This window comes from Trachurus trachurus (assembly GCF_905171665.1).
Source record: "Trachurus trachurus genome assembly, chromosome: 6".
NCBI lineage: Eukaryota > Metazoa > Chordata > Actinopteri > Carangiformes > Carangidae > Trachurus > Trachurus trachurus.
In genome coordinates, this window is record NC_139897.1 from 26,113,025 (window position 1) to 26,129,913 (window position 16,889).

Here is a 16,889-nt window from a genome sequence, read left to right on the forward strand (position 1 = left end):
CCCCGCCCCTTTTAGGTTCTTTCACAGGTGTTGATTTTGCCATCACATAGTACAAAGTCTTGGAGTGTACAGATTAGTTTTTCTATTGTGGTTCTACTGTGAAAGTGGGTTGGTGACCTCTGATCTAAACCCATTAACTATCACAACTAGATACAAGTCTTAACTCTCAAACGATGGCGTCAAACTAAAAATGTGTGCACACAACCACACATGAACACACACTCCACCTTCACCTTTTCAGAAGCTATTGTGGAATGTGTGAGGGAAAAAAAACGAACCAACAAACAAACATTTTCATCCATTTGGTAACTGTCCGATCTATTTGTGCTGGGGTCATCGTCCAAATCAGAAAGCTTTCACTCAGCGTCTCACTCCGACAAAAAAAAAAAAAATCTCACTTGTGTTTTGTGTCGGAAAAACCGGAACCAATCTGACCTGAAATTTTGTTTTGTTGGAATAAAAAGTGAAAAAAAAAAAACTGATTCCTCTTCACTTCCTTTGAGAGGCGGAAAAAAAATGCAGCCACATTCAGGGACTGAACAGTTTATTGAATGTAATGCATTAAAACATAAATAGATACATGATAGAGTGTGTTTATCCTCGGAAGAAGAAGTGAGTGCGCATTGAAACTACAACACAACGTACAATTTGTTGTCCAAAAACATTAAAAATATTCATTTGTCATTCAGCGAGGAGGGAGTACTAAAAATATGATGTATATACGTATACTGTATATATTTATATATACATATATCATGTGTTATGGCACAAACAGCAGTGATTATACAATGCTAATGTATCTTTATTAAAAAAATAAGATACACATTAAAATATAAAAAAGCCTTTCTAACGTCCTACAGCGACAGAACTTTGGTCAAATATTTATATATTTATAAATTTCAATATCCTCCACGTAAAAGGTAAATCTAGAGGAGCGTTAAGACTGTGACTGCTGACGGTGATCACATGTTCAAATAGAGGCACTTATGAAAGACATTAAACAAAAGCAGAGAGGGAACAAGTATGAAAATGGAAAATAAATACAGGTGAACAATTTTGTCTCTGAAGTAAAAAGATACAAGTTGTTCATCTAAAATCTCTCCGTAGTGTTAAATGGTGACAAAAATCATCATAGAGTTAACTACATGACTTTAATGTTGGCCTCTTTAGTTCATAGGTGTCTGCAGGACTGGAGAGCAGAGCCATGTTTACAATACAAAGCTTAATGTGTTTGCAGGAATTAAAAAAAAACACAAACAGATTTATGTGGTTCATTGTTCAACGGATACAAAATGTGACGCATGCATTCAGATAAAAACGGATTTCTACAACAAATCAAAAGGAAAAACTTACAGTATTATTCATTTTAAGCTCGTGGTCCATGGTAAAAAGTGTTTCTCTCTCTCTATCCCTCTCTCTACGTGTGAAGCTCAGTCTACGTTTCTGTACCTGGTGAAGAGGTTGTAGAGGACGCGTAGTGTCGATTTGAGGTCACAGTTCACGATGTCTGAAAAAAGAGAAGAAAAAAACAAACAAACTCAACACTTTTGGTCAAGTAAGAAAAAGTCTTACTGGATACAACGAATAGATAAAACCAGAAAAGAAGGAAATACTATCAATAATCATGATAAAGATGTCAAATAAGAAATAAATAAAAGAGGAAAGAAAATCGTGACAGTGAAAAACATTTATCACCATTATTATTTTATCTCCCCTCCTTTCTGTGTCACTCGTCCATCCATCCATCTCTTCTCCTCATGGCTCTAAATTGTTAACAATCTTCACACACTCTCTAATATATATTTATTCAATTATTCCTGATTCTTCCTCAGTCTACATCACATACATCTCCATCTCCGGCTCGTCTGTCTTTATCCATCATTTACTTCTTCCTCTTCGTCCTTTTGTTATAATGATACATGTAATTAAAGCTGTTTATTTGCTGTAATGGAGATGAGGATCAGTGGATTGGAAACTGACATGTCAAGCCTCCCAGTGAGTCTTTTATTTATTGTAGGAGATAATGAGAAAAATTATGTTTGTTGAACATTTGAGATTACTGCTCATTTTCTCAAATAAAATGATGTGTTAAAAAAAAAGTTGTACTTGTAGTAGTTTATTCGATCTTGTGCACAAATTGCTACAGCCAGGCATCAAACAATCAAAAAACATTCAGTAATGCATCCATTAACTCAAACTTAATTCATAAATGTTACATAGATCAAAAAGGTGCAGGTGCTTGCCTACCCTTTAATTCTTCAGTTAAACCCGTTGAGCTCTTTATTGTTTCATTGTAACAGAAAGTAGCAGAAATCTTGTAGTCAACAGATGAAGCCCAAATAAATAAACAGCATTAAAGTTTCAGTCAAATCCCAAATGATCAATCCTGTTAATCGCTTTCTATATCATACTATGTTTTAATTTGAGATCCTCTGGCAGGCTATTCCACAGATACACATAATTTATAATGTAGTATTTATAATTGGTTGTTTTAAGTTAAGTTTCCCCTCATTATCTCCCCTCTCTTTCCTTAAACATTTTTTGAATATTGTTAGGGAGTAAATTATTCTTTGCTTTGTGTATTTTAGTTATTTTAGTTTCCCAGATGACTGAACACTGTACATGTCACTGTCCATCACTACTCACCAACAACCTACTGTACAAAGTGTAAACGTGTTAAATGTGTCTCACCCTCTGGTCGGGGCTTTGGTCTCTCCAGACCTCCGTCCTGCATCAGCTCAAAGGAGAAGGACACGTTGTGGACCTGGACAGAGAGGGACGAGTCTGTTAGGACACTCGCAGCCTCAACTTCACACATACAGACACATGTGGGCAAACACAAACCACACACCACCACAAACCACCACCACACACACATTTTAGTTGATAAGAGCCCATAGAGAACTGGTTGCTTAATCCCACAGTCCAGTGCAGGTTGATTCAGTCGTTGTTACCGCAGCTTCCTGTGTTGGACAAACACAACGCGGCACTGTGCTGTAAGACCATAAGCCTCCAGCAGCTGCACAAACACGCTGCGTCGCCGCGGCCTCATTCATCAACCGACTCATGTCACCGGTGTCACTCAGAAACCTCCCGACTCCAAGGAGGTGACACTTACACAACAATGTGACTGAATGTACAGAGCTGAACGGACAGAGAGGACTGGAGAGGAGTGCTTATGATCATGTTGCTGTATTTAAAGGGATAGTTCAACATTTTGGCAAATTGGCCCATTGCCATAATCCCTATAGTCGTTACCTTTAATTGTCGGTGCAAGCTATTTTTAGAACGGCGGAGCAGAGCCGCAAGCTGCTCAGAGCTACGCTACGGAGGCTAATGGGATTTCTTGGTTTCCCTCATTAAACTCATCAAATACACAATCCAACAACTCCACAACGCTCTGGTGGACAAGTTGTGACCTGCAAATTCACCACGCTATGAGATAATAACAGAACGTTACGAGACAGAGTTGTTTTAGAGGTAAATTCATGCAAAACCGCTGATGCGCGTTCCTGTCAGGGACAGTTTTTCAGCAAGCAGCCTCTGCATTTACCTCTAAAACAAATCTGTCTCGTAACGTTCTGTTATTATCTCATAGTATATATAGTGTGTTAAATTTGCAGGTCATAACTTGTCCACCAGAGCGTTTTGGAGTTGTTGGATTGTGTATTTGATGAGTTTGATGAGGGAAACCAAGAAATCCCATTAGCCTCCGTAGCGTAGCTCTGAGCAGCTCGCTGCTCTGCTCCACCGTTCTAAAAATAGCTTGCACCGACAATTAAAGGTAACGAACCTACTGCTATGGCTATAGGGATTATGGCAATGGGCCAATTTGCCAAAAATGTTGGACTATCCCTTTAATGCAGGTGGAATAGAGAGACATATTATGTGGTGGATTTTCTAAGAAACTGATAATGATGTGAAAATGCAGCGACTGGCTTTTCCAAATACATGGACCATCGAGTCTTGTTTCTCCGTCTCTGTGGAGGAAAAAACAAGAGGGCGAAATCACTGAAAGACTTTTTCTTTCTTTCTTTCTTTCTTTCTTTTTTTTGTGCGGTACTCAGCCCATTGTATCTGTGCGCGTGTGTGTGCTCGCCCCGCTGTGAAGTACTAAAAGCTTTGCCCAACAAGGGCTTATTGTGTGATAAGCATGACCTCAGCCGTCTAATAGAGTCAAACAAGACAGGAAGGAGAAGAAGAACAAGAAGAAGGAGAAGAGGAAGAAGAATGAGCCTTAAGTAGAGATGTACCGAGCAGAGGCAGGAGTGATTTCTTGATGCCTCATGCTACTTTTCTTTTCACAGCCGGCCCCTGGTGTATCATCGATAGGCCTCCAGGCCCTCGAACACACACACACACACACACACTCTTTCTCTCTCTCTCACACACACACTCTTTCTCTCTCTCTCTCACACACACACACTCTTTCTCTCTCTCTCTCACACACACACAGAGTAATAGAGCTGAGCCCCTAAGCCACTTCAGCGTTTCCCTGTGCAATAGGAGATTACAGATGCTGTGGGGCTGGTGCCTGTTCTTCCGGGCCAGGAGTCTCTGTATGTGTGTGTGCGTGTGTATATTATGTGTGTGTGTATTATTTGTGTGTGTAGTTGTGTACATTGTAGCAGTGATGCCCATTCTGCTCTTCTGCAGCTTGGCAGCGGCTGCTGGCCAAGACCCAAACAAAAGGCTACTGTGGTGTCTCCGCAGATTGCCTGTTCAGAATAGCGCACGACAACGACAGAGGCCAATGGAGAGGAGAGATGGCTCCGCACTGAATGGGCTCTGGGGAGAACGGATGGCATTTATCAGGCTATTGAGAGGAGAGAGAGAGAGAGAGAGAGTCCTGGCTGCGTAAGAGCATGAGGCCGCGGCTCCTCAGAAATGGGCGAGTATTGATTTAGGAGTGTGTGTCTTCAACTGTAGGTCAAGACCAGAGACGAGCTGCTGTCCTGTTTCACACAGACCTCGAAAAGAAAAGAAAAGAGCAAAATGCACCAATGTGGCGGAGCTCCTGAAAACTACAGGCCGTCATCTCAGTTGCTGCAACTGCAACGGCGACTTTCAACTTTAATTTGAAGGTGTTTACTTTAGATGAAGAAAGTAGAAACTGCAGCTGGTCTGAAAGTGCTGAATGTGTAAATGGAGCCTCAAGAGGTCTCGGTTAGAAGTCGGGTCTGTTTCTATTTTCTAAAAGTTCTTGTGAATGAACAAAACCTCTCAAAGCCCACGATCGCCTGTTTGAGCTCTTTCTAAGCTGCTTCATTCCTGATGAAAATTAAAACCAACCCTAACCCGCGTCTGTTCATTTTGTTCGGGCCGGCCGGACTTCTGAGCTCGCTCTCTCTCACTCTCTCTCGTTTGTTTTGACCATAGTATTTTGTGATTGTGTGTTTGAGTTTTTTCTTGTATGCTGTTAAAAATAAATTGTATTAAATAAAAATACAATTAGGTTATTTATCTTCTAATCCTCTTAATAGGCGTTTTTATGGCAATAATTGTAGATGACAAAGCCTGATAAAGAATCGGGACATAAAATTTTTTGGGACGATATACGTTCATTTTGCGACGGTCACGGTTCAAATTGTACATGGGGACGATTTCGGGACGGTGGTCAAAAAAGTAAGTCTGGAGCCCTGCTTTGTACCTTTGTTTGTTTTGCTGCTGATATGATCATCTATCAGACAGTTCATCAAATGCATTATAGACGGTGTTCATCCATTCATTCATTCATTCAGTCTCACAGACACAGACACACACACCAAAGCTTTAACCACAGGTGATCGGTGATTAGAGGTATTAGTTCTCATCTACCAATCACGTTTTCAATCATCTAGCATCACTAGAGATCACATCCTTTAACCTTTGATAAAAAAGTATGAAAGAATCAAACTTTACCTTTTGGTCAAAGTTTTCTGGTGTGAGGAAAAAGTTGTAGAGCGGCACAAAGTATCCTTCCAGCAGCCCCATCAGCAGCACCAGGTACACACCGTCTGCAAACTGACACACGGCAACACACTCAGGTCAACACAACAACTCTGACCGTGTACAGCTGTCTGTGTGTGTGTGTGTGTGTGTGTGTGTGTGTGTGTGTGTGTGTGTGTGTGTGTGTGTGTGTGTGTGTGTGTGTGTGTCGTACCTGTGTGTCCAGCTCAGACACCTCCAGGTTGAGCTTGTTCAGGTGTTTGTTCACAAATGTGATCAATGTCTGAGAAAACAATGAAAACAGAAACACAGAAGCTGGTGACTCCCAAACACAACAGGTAATGTACACTTACACAAAGATACACACACTAATACACAAATAATAAAAAAAATATAAAGCAATGTTTTTTTTTAAATAAATTCAGAATATATCAAACTACTATAGTCGGTGGCCATGGCTGCCTCTACAGTTGCCTTGATTAAGCTGTAGGCTACTTCAGAATCGGCCTCAGTAATAAGGAGGTTCTTTCTCGGGCTCATAAACACGGTGTGGTCATGTATATGTATATATATGTCAAGTATAAGGACGTTGAAGAGACTGTGTCGGAAACTTGGATTGTTTAGGAGGATAAACCACACAAACTTGGAGGACGTGGCCGCAATCGTACAAAATGAAATAGCTGGATTATTTTTTCTTCCCCTGATTTTTTTTTTCTTGTGCCAGATTTTTTTTTCTTCCTGATTTTTAATTTTTTTCTTGTGCCGAATTTTTTTTATTTTTTTTTTCGCCTGGCTTTTTTTTGGGGGGGAGGGCTGGCCCTAATACTCCTTCATAAATGTTGTGACAGATACATAAGTTTAGTCAATTAATTTCTTGTTTTCAATGAAATATTATTTATTCTTCTATGTCTCATATCATGAAATTCTACCGACGGAAATTTGCTTGGACACACTTTATTTTCCAGGATTTCTGGAAGTTTTATGACAAAAAGAGAACATTGTGAGTCATATCGTCGTGTTTGTACGGTGCCAGAAGTGGCTGATTGATTTGTCGTGCCGCTGCAAAGCTCCAGTACCTTTTTGACAACATTCAGCTTGTCTGGAGCGTGGTCAAACAGGGTGTCGAACGCGTCGCGCTCTGTGGAGAATAAACCAAACAGATCAGTGATTGGTGGGAAAAAATGAGAAAAGATGGGACAAGGAAGGAAATGTGAAAAAATTCCTCAAAACAGAAGCATAAAAAAGAAAGAAAAGGGAACATACCATGTCTGCCAGAGAAAGCCCTTTGAAAAGAAGGAGAGCAAAGAGAAATTAGTCAAAACAGAGGAGACGGGACTCGTCATCAACTCAGAGGCCATTTTCTCCTCATTGACAATTTCACAGTAGATTATTCATAGAAAACAAGAGACATAAATAACAGACGAGTGTGTCAGTCCAAGTCAATCACAGAGGAATGTAGAGAATGGAGGGATTATGTTATGAGAAATGAATGACAATACAATAACGCAGCGAGGGTGTAATTTGATTAACAGTAAACACAGGTAACACCGCCGCGGGTATTCAAATAACCTGGGTATCATCAGTGGGGGACGGTCACAATGACCACATACTATAGCACAATGCAGTAATCCCCCCCATCACACACAACACAACACACACTGCTGGGTATTAATACAATGAATGAAGACGTGCCTGACGGTGCGTGTTGGTGGTTTTCTATGGGAATGGAAGGAGCCTCTGTTATTACAGCGTTAGCGTTTGGACCGGGTCAGGTGGATGGTTTTTTTTTTTGGGGGGGGGGGGGGGGGGGGGGGTTTAGAGGACGCTGCAGTGCGTGTGTCCCAGAGGAAGCGATATCGCAGTGGGCAGGCCAGCAAGAAATGGCACACACACACACACACACACACACACACACAAAGAGAAACACTCACACACACATTCATGGTGTAATCTGCGATGGCAAAGGCAGGCAAGTCTGGGCAATGGTCCTGGTGGTAATAACCGTATTTTCACTGTGACCATGTGAGTGTATCTGAGCTTGTGTGTGTGTGTGTGTGTGTGTGTGTGTGTGTGTGTGTGTGTGTGTGTGTGTGTGTGTGTGTGTGTGTTATTAATGGTGTATCTATCTACCATGACAAAATGTGTGTGCTCGTGTGTGCTGGCCTGCTGTTATCTCCCTCGTTGCTGCTGTCAGGCTGCAGGACAGCCTCACAGCCACAAAGGAGAAGAAGAGGTGTGTGTGTCAGAGTGAGTGAGTGTGTGTGTGTGTGATTTAAATTGTCTAATTCTTCAGCTGAGGGTGCCATCACATCTCTTCTTGAAATACAATGGCTGCCTGTTTGCCATGGCGCCGACTACACGAAGCACCGTTTTATAGAGAGAAGATTTTGGAGTTTTTTTTTTATTTTACAGAACTGAAACTTCAAAAAGACCCAAACAAACATGTGCTTAAAAATCTGAAATGCGGAAAAAAAAAAACATCCTTTTTAACAAATAGGACAGTGAATGGAGTTCTCTCCGATCAGGTTTCTTCCTCCACTGGCTCCCTGCAAGGATGTGTGCTTTCTCCTCTCTTGTTCATCCTCTATAGCAGTGGTTCTCAAACTTTTTTACATCAAGGACCCCTAAATTGACACAAATTAGACCACGGACCCCCATTGGACAAAATTTTGAAGCAAACACCAGAAATACACAAATATTTGTTCCGAGACTGAATAAAGTTTTGTACATTCAAATTTGGGCAAATGGTGTGAATTTTTGGAAATATTATAGAGACATTTCTGGAAAAAAAAAAGAAGTGGTAAAATTTCTCCAAAAACATTTCTAGAAAGAAGTGGTAAAATTCTAAAAAAAAAAAGGGGTAAAATTTTCTAAAAAAAAAAAAAAAGAAGTTAAAAAACTAAATCTACAAAAAAATGGTAAAATGTCTACAAATAAAAAAATAATTCTTAAAAAAAAGAAAGAAAAAAGTTTAACAATTCTAGAAAAAAATTTAAAATTTCAAGAAAAAGTTGGGGACCCCCTTGAACCCTCTCAAGGACCCCTGGGGGTCCCCGGACCCCACGTTGAGAACCACTGCTCTATAGTACTAATATGAGTCGTAGCAACGGAGAGGATAAACCATTTTAAAGTATGCAGATGACACCGTTATTATCATTAGGACAATGAGACGAGCCACGGCCCTGTTGTCAATGATTTCCTTGACTGGTGTGAAAAGTCTTTCCTCCAGATGAACATTGCTAAAACTAAAAGACATGGTCATTGACTTTCGCAAGCGGGCCCATGATCCAGAGGCAACAACTCTAAAGTCAGTGAGTCTTCTCTCTATTATTTTCATCAGTAATAATAATAACGTCCATTAGCTTTACATCTCGTGGGGTAAGAATGAGTGAGAGGGCCGAGGGGACAGTCAGTACTCACTCTGTGTTGCCTGTGATTTCCTCCTGAATTTGTCTGGACTGAAGGATGCCCTCTCTTTTCTGAAACACATAGAGAAGGACGGTAAGTGTGTAACTGAGTGAGTCGATACGCCTGAGAACAGATCAGCTGGTGACGGATGAAGAGAAAGAACAAAAAAATAGTCAAAGATGAAGTTATAAAACCAAGATTCACAATAAAACACTTCGTCACACGCACCTGGACGACGACCACTTGGATGGAGACGTGGTCGGGCAATCTGATTGGTGCTCTGAAGTGTTGCGACAGCGCCACCAGCAGGTGCAGGATGGCGACTATACTCTTGGCGTGAACGGCTGGCGTGGAGGAAAAGAAGACGGAGAGGAGACAGAAAAGTGTCAATAACCAATAAAATATGAATAAATAAACTATTAGAAATGGAACAATTAATAAATAATGCAACTCCGGCCTTTTACTTTATTATCTCATAGTTTCTGATATTTAAATCTATTTTCTTTATTGCCTCTTTAACCTTTGTCTCGCAGGCTCTTTGTGCAGTGTTATTGACGTCTTGTGCTACTGATTTAGCCCGACAATAAAACCTTAAATGTCTCCAACATTTTCTGAACAAACAAAAAGTAAAGTTGCTTTCATCTGTTTTTAATGTGTAGACATGTTATTCACTCGCAGCATTTTTCTAATTTCTGTGTTTCATATCTTTTCTTTAAAGAAGTAAATACCTCACTCCAGGCTTTTAGATTGCTAAATAACAAGCTACATATTTTCTATTATCTTTCCATCTGTCCTGGAATTTAGAATTAAAAGTTTTATGAGACAAGGTCAGGAAACCTTTAATGGTAAATATGAAAACACAAGATGCCGAAAAAGTTGTTACGGAGTGCAATTACAAAAAGAAATAGCTTTAAATCGTGTGTGCACCGCTCATTCAGACTCAGCACTCAGCGACGCGTCTTTAGTCAAGCGCACAAAACAGGATTTACCGTTGGATACACTAAACAATCAGGATCAATTAAGTGCCTAAAGCAAGCCTTTGATTATGCACCGTGGTGATGGCGAATGACGGCGTGCAAAGCGTACGGCCCGACCTTCATAAAACCTGTTTGATCCTCGGTGCAGAAGAAGAGGATTCACACACGTTATGTACACAACAAGCAACGAGTTGTTTTTCTACGCTGTCTGAATGGAGGGGGGATGAAAGTCGGTGGGGAAACAAAAGTGAATTGATTAAATGAAAGCTCCTCAAATAAATGGACATCAAAATCAATCACATTCCAGGTTATTCACTGTGCTCTTTTAGCATTTCTGAAGACATCTCACACATAAAATAGCTTTTCATGGACAAAAAAATTCAAGAACGTCACATTATTTGGTTTGTATTTATTTGATATGGCCTTTCTGTAGTCATCCACTCTCATGAAAGAAATCAATGCTGTTCCTCATCTTAAAGCTTTTTCTCTCCGTGTCTCAGTGAAGCTGCCCTGTAGCTTTCACCTCAGACCTCACATGTGTTTCCTCCTGCCTTATAGTAGCGGTATATCTCAGGAACACGTTGGATGCATCACATGTGTGCAGCAGTGGCGGCGGTGGCAGAAAGTCTTGGTTTTCATTTCATTTTGAAGCTCACTTTGAGGTTGCAGAGGAAACACTGCCTGTGTGACGCACACATCTCAACTTACAAGACATAAAAATTGGTTTTTTCACACTCAGAGTGTTGGTTTCACTCTGATATTTTATATTTCTGTACTGGAATGACACTTATCTGGCCAACACCGAAGCTAAACTCAGCCAGTCTGACGCAGGTAAATCACTAATCCTTCTGTCTGCAAAATAACAATTCAGTAAATGCAAGATGCGAGTCAGTTACAGTAAAAACTAGGGATGCACCGATACTAATACCGGTATCGGGTATCGGTCCGATACAGGGCATTGGTACTCGTACTCATAAAATTACCACCGATATCTCATCTCTGCGCACCGTGACACAAATGCACTGCTTAACCCATAATCTTTTGTTCATGACGGTTAAGTACACAAATATAAACGTCGCAACATCGTATGTGTGTTGTTATGTCGTTGTAAACAAATGCACATGGCCAGGCCGACGGCTATAGCAAAACAGCAGAGAAGCGACCGGACTTGCATAGTTGCTCTTTGATTAAACATCTGAAATCTCAGCATGATGCAGAATATAAGGAGTTCACGTTTGTTCTGTTAAATTTCAGACAGTATGTGTGGCAGTGCCATGTCTATAAAAGCACTAATGTTGAATGTCAGCAGGCTATGACAATGTTGTTAAATTTGTGTTTGCACTGCAGTGAAACTTGTGACAGTCACTCATGTACAAGAAAAACATACTGAGGAATGTTGTTCAAATAACAAACGATATCTGTGGAAAAATTAAAAAAAAATTCTAAGTTATTTATTAAAGTTAGTAATCATTATGTGTAATGGCATAAGTACTCTGTATCGGTATCTGTGAGTACTCATACACTACTCGTTTTGGAAAAAAAGTTGTATCGGTGCACCCCTAGTAAATACACATTACAAAACTTTCACAGAATAAAGTGTGTTGTATGTGGAGAGAAATACTGAACTCTGATCAGCAGTGATCATCACGGCCACAGATTTCTATTAATCCACACTGGCTCTGGATGACGGCTCAAGGAGAGCTGGTCAAAAATAATCGAACCGACCTTTTGTTCTGGTATTTTTTCTAGAGTCTGATGTGAACCCAGAGGAGAGGGTTCAGCAAGTTTACACTGACCTTCACCTTCTCATGTCTACTCAACGTTGATCTATCATCACTCTGAACTCCATATGAAACCATATGAATGCGGCCGAGCTTTTGTGCGACAAGGCTGAGCAGGTAGAAACCGACAGACATGTTTCTCCCTGTGAGTTACAGCAGCTGTGAGTGAGTGAGCACTGAAGAGACTGTTCAGTACTAGAAATATGAACAAACTGTTCCCCGCACTTGATTGGACCAGTGCTGCTGCTGATATCAGCTCTCAAGCCTTGGATCCACTGGTGAGATGTCGCAGAGATTTCTTGCTGGACGCGGCAGCTCTTCTAAAAAGGACGTATCGGTAGTTGGGAACTTATTTTACTGTTATCTTTATGCAATGACCAAAAGGTGCATAACTATTCACTGTAAGTACTTGCAATTATATAAACTAAACTAACTAAGTTTACTGAAGAGGCAAGAAAAGTGGATAAACACCATAAAACACCGACAGTCTTCCACCGAGCTGTTCTCCATCTTGCTCTCCACTGGATAGCGTCCTAGCGTCTGACAGATTAATTTGCATAAAGTTGAATCTGCCTACCCAAAATGCTTTGCAGGGACTTAAGCAATGGCGAAGACAGTTTAGAAACCAAGACGCCCCCTTTAGGGGACCAGCGGTGGTCTTGAGTCTATTGACTCCAATGGGAGAAGTGAACGTGAACACAGATGATGGTCGATTCTAGTAAATATCGGAGTCATTATTCACAAGCCATATCTCTTCTGAACATTTTGACACTAAAATGTCAGATGGACACATCAGGAGAAAATGAACTTTGTTCAAGACCTGTCTGTTAGCTGTGTAAATATTTCATAATCATAAGAAAATATGAACAGCTTTGTTTCGTTTACCTACAACTTTTATAAATCCACACGCATGATGAATAAGTAGGGAAAAGAGTTGCGGCTGGCACAAAAAAAACCCAAAAAGGGCCAGTGGATTCCAGGCGTCACAGAGACTTGCTGTCCACGACACTTCCTGTACACGGCAAGCAATGCCTGCTGACTGTTACCTCCTGGATATACAAGCTGGTAGAGTTTTGTTTCTTTACTGTAACAATACACACACAACATCTAAATAATAATCACAGAAATAAAGCAACAAAGAAAATAAAGTGGTAGCGGGAACTGAGGCACTCAGAGTAGGAGAGTGATTTAAAAAGCCTTTATTACAGCATGGCCAAACAAATTAAAACCAAGCCAACGCGTTGCGGCCACAGGCCTTCATCAGGGCTGGTATAAAATGGCCGCCCATATGTAACCTGTATATATAGGGAGAGGTCACATGACTGGGCGGGCCCCATGGTAGAGGCACATGTGATGCCAATCAGCAGAATATAATATACATCCACATCCAATCAGACATGAGAGGAGAATAACACGAAATATACAAGCAATCAACAATAGAGAACATTTCAAACATTATAAATCATCAGGTTAATTAACATTATAAATCATCAGGTCAATTAACAGGGGTTTCTCATCCAGGAAGCTGAAGGAAGACACATATTAGGAGCTGGATCCTGCCTAGATCAAAGAAAAGGGGAGAAGTCAAGTTCACCATTTAGGCCTGGATACTGTGTAGCTTTCAGAGTATATATCCAAAAGGATTCCCTCTGTAAGAGCCTTTTTAACCTGTCTCCCCCCCACACGGGCATTGCCCGTGTGGCCGGTTTTATGTTGGGAGAACGAAGCGCAAACTCAAGGTACGACTAGCTGAGCATAAACATGCCATTAGGACAGGTAACCCCCAATATCCTATGGCTCTACACTGTAACGAGGCCAGCCACAGTTGTAATACCTTGAAGATCTCAGGTATAGAGCACATTGCCAGTTCAGTAAGGGGGGGAGACAGGTTAAAAAGGCTCTTACAGAGGGAATCCTTTTGGATATATACTCTGAAAGCTACACAGTATCCAGGCCTAAATGGTGAACTTGACTTCTCCCCTTTTCTTTGATCTAGGCAGGATCCAGCTCCTAATATGTGTCTTCCTTCAGCTTCCTGGATGAGAAACCCCTGTTAATTGACCTGATGATTTATAATGTTAATTAACCTGATGATTTATAATGTTTGAAATGTTCTCTATTGTTGATTGCTTGTATATTTTGTGTTATTCTCCTCTCATGTCTGATTGGATGTGGATGTATATTATATTCTGCTGATTGGCATCACATGTGCCTCTACCATGGGGCCCGCCCAGTCATGTGACCTCTCCCTATATATACAGGTTACATATGGGCGGCCATTTTATACCAGCCCTGATGAAGGCCTGTGGCCGCAACGCGTTGGCTTGGTTTTAATTTGTTTGGCCATGCTGTAATAAAGGCTTTTTAAATCACTCTCCTACTCTGAGTGCCTCAGTTCCCGCTACCACCCAGTATTTGGATCCTCACACTGAAGAGCACCAGAGGTAGAGACAAGAGACAAAGACAATTGATACCCATGCAGCACTCCATGCAAGTTTTTTGAAAGAAAATAAAGTGTTGTGTTGCCTGCAGATTATGCGGTATATTCTTTTATCTCTGCTTTGTACAAATATACCAGAGTGTATCCTGAGCTGTGGCCTGGAGGACGTCCAACAACAAACACTGGGAAACCAAAATGCTTATAACACACGTAGAGAAAAAAAAAAAAAACACACTCCAATATCCTGTCACTACGTGCACAACACTGACGATCAGTGTGGAGGACGACTATCTGGATGCTCAGCGAGCCTGTGGGGCGTTGAGAGGATCAGATCACAGTGAGACACTCGCTGCTTGAAAACCTGTAATAAGCATCTGCTATCAATGATACATGACAAAAGTACAAATATTATGCTCTTTTTTTGTGCACATGCAACACAAAAGAGATCTGAAGCTAATAATAATCCCTATGATTCAGTGTTTGTTTATATAGTTTTATCTTCTGTATTTATTTCCCCTTTTCTGTTAATTAGTCTTGCGGCTGCAGGCGCTCGTTCATCCCACAGGGATCAGTTGTGTCTTGTCTCTACAAGCGTCACTCAACAGAATATTGTGTTTCACTGAGTCTTTTAAGTGACTGAGGGCCAGAAGGTTCATCGTCTTAAAAGATCTCCAAATTTCAATTTCAACAAATCTAAGTAACGGGAGGATCAACTGTGTGCAGTTTGCTGTTTCATCTCATTATGTGACGAGTGCAGATCACAGAGCGACGTATGAGAAGATGGTTCTTACAGTCCACGTTCCAGCGGATGTTCCTGGTGGAGAGTTTGAGCGAGTCGTTGATTCGCTCTAAAACCGTCTGCAGCTTCTGCTTCTGGGCGATCTCCGACTGGGTCACCTCGGCCACGTTCAGCTTCTCACCCTCCAGCTTCTCTGAAACACAGATGGAGACACACTAATTAATATCAGTGGGCATTGACAACTTTTCGTTCAAGAGTTAAGTGGGTTAAGTACCATACCTCACATACAAAACAAACACATATTATTAGACATATTCCAGCTGTTTGGTCATTGATATTTACTTTGAAAATAAGAGTCTCAATTAAGTAAGAGGAGCTAACTGGAGGGAGAAATGGTTTTTCATAAATCTTTTACAATGTGGTGTAATCATACAGTAACATGATTTGTGTTTTAGGTTCATAGGTTCAATTCCTCACCAAACAGTTTCTGCAGCACCTGTCCATCGTAGAGATCTTCAGCCAGATCCTTCACGATGATCCTCTCTCCCACCAGGACGTCGTTTATCCAGTCGATCAACACCTGAGTGGGACAATAACAGGCACATGACATGACTCACACTCTGAAATGTGATGCACCATCTCTTCTTATGAGCTTCATGTACAAAGCTTTATACCATGTTGCCCTTGAAGGAACATTTGGAGAAATGCTGTATATACAAAACACTTTAGAGGTTTTCTTTTGCTGTGTTGCAAATGACCTGAGGCATGAAGTCACAGCATCGCACCACCACCTCAGGTTCAGTGTGATGAGCTCTGATCAAAATCTAAAGGGAGATGACTCTGTAACATTAATTACTGTGTGTGTGTTTTTTTTTTTAATCTTTACTTAATTACATCCTCTGCTGCTGGTTATTACAAAACACAGTGATATATAAGTCTGAAACAATGTGTATCTAACACTGATAGTTTAGTTTTACCTTCATGAGCTCCTGCAGTTTGCGGTCATTCTTGGAGTTGGGGTCCACCATGGTGCGAACTTCATTCTCCTCTAATGGACGAGTGGAAACAGGATAAATGTTAAAGCACAAAAAAAACAAAAAGCAAAAAAACAGCATGCAATATCTTCATAAAGAAAAACGGTTCCCATGACGTCCCAGAGAGCCATGGTGACACAACTAACTGGTGCACTGTGGTAATTTTCTACACAGTAAGCAACTCAATTAGACCGACAGAATTGAGCTGCTTAGGATGACAACTGCAGGGTTTCTGTAATGTATAAATAAGTAAACATATAAATAAATACATGCATGCAAAATAAGAATATTTTGGTAATAAAAATGCTACTTCTCCTTTTTTATATTCAATTTTTTATTTTGTTTTTATTTAAGCATTTCAAGATTATTTCTACCTCTGTGTCTATATGTTAGTAGTGGTGTGATCGATTGGATGGATCTGCTGCGACTGCACTGACTGATTCACAGGAGCTTTGCCTTTTCACTGTTGACAACTTGGCAACTTTGACACTAGATTTGTGACGTGCATAGCTGAAATTGTTTTTATTTTGCATTTTTTTTTTAATGTTATTCAGTTCTGACTTTATTGATTTAATTCAATTC

The 16,889-nt window shown here is 40.6% G+C and overlaps 1 protein-coding gene across 1 annotated transcript in view; it reads right to left on the reverse strand.

Moving 5' to 3' along the window:
- Window positions 1-539: 539 nt before the first annotated feature.
- Window positions 540-16,889, reverse strand: part of parvaa (parvin, alpha a) — a 23,965-nt gene continuing 7,615 nt past the window's right edge. The window contains exons 3-13 of the mRNA XM_083974310.1: window positions 16,251-16,321; window positions 15,751-15,853; window positions 15,326-15,466; window positions 9,565-9,680; window positions 9,349-9,407; window positions 7,192-7,211; window positions 7,005-7,066; window positions 6,143-6,211; window positions 5,902-6,003; window positions 2,692-2,764; window positions 540-1,507 (exon numbers count right to left, since the gene is read on the reverse strand). Of these exons, the coding sequence (XP_083830436.1) occupies window positions 1,431-1,507; window positions 2,692-2,764; window positions 5,902-6,003; window positions 6,143-6,211; window positions 7,005-7,066; window positions 7,192-7,211; window positions 9,349-9,407; window positions 9,565-9,680; window positions 15,326-15,466; window positions 15,751-15,853; window positions 16,251-16,321 (893 nt within the window). The 3' untranslated portion in view covers window positions 540-1,430. The remainder of the gene's footprint in view (window positions 1,508-2,691; window positions 2,765-5,901; window positions 6,004-6,142; window positions 6,212-7,004; window positions 7,067-7,191; window positions 7,212-9,348; window positions 9,408-9,564; window positions 9,681-15,325; window positions 15,467-15,750; window positions 15,854-16,250; window positions 16,322-16,889) is intronic.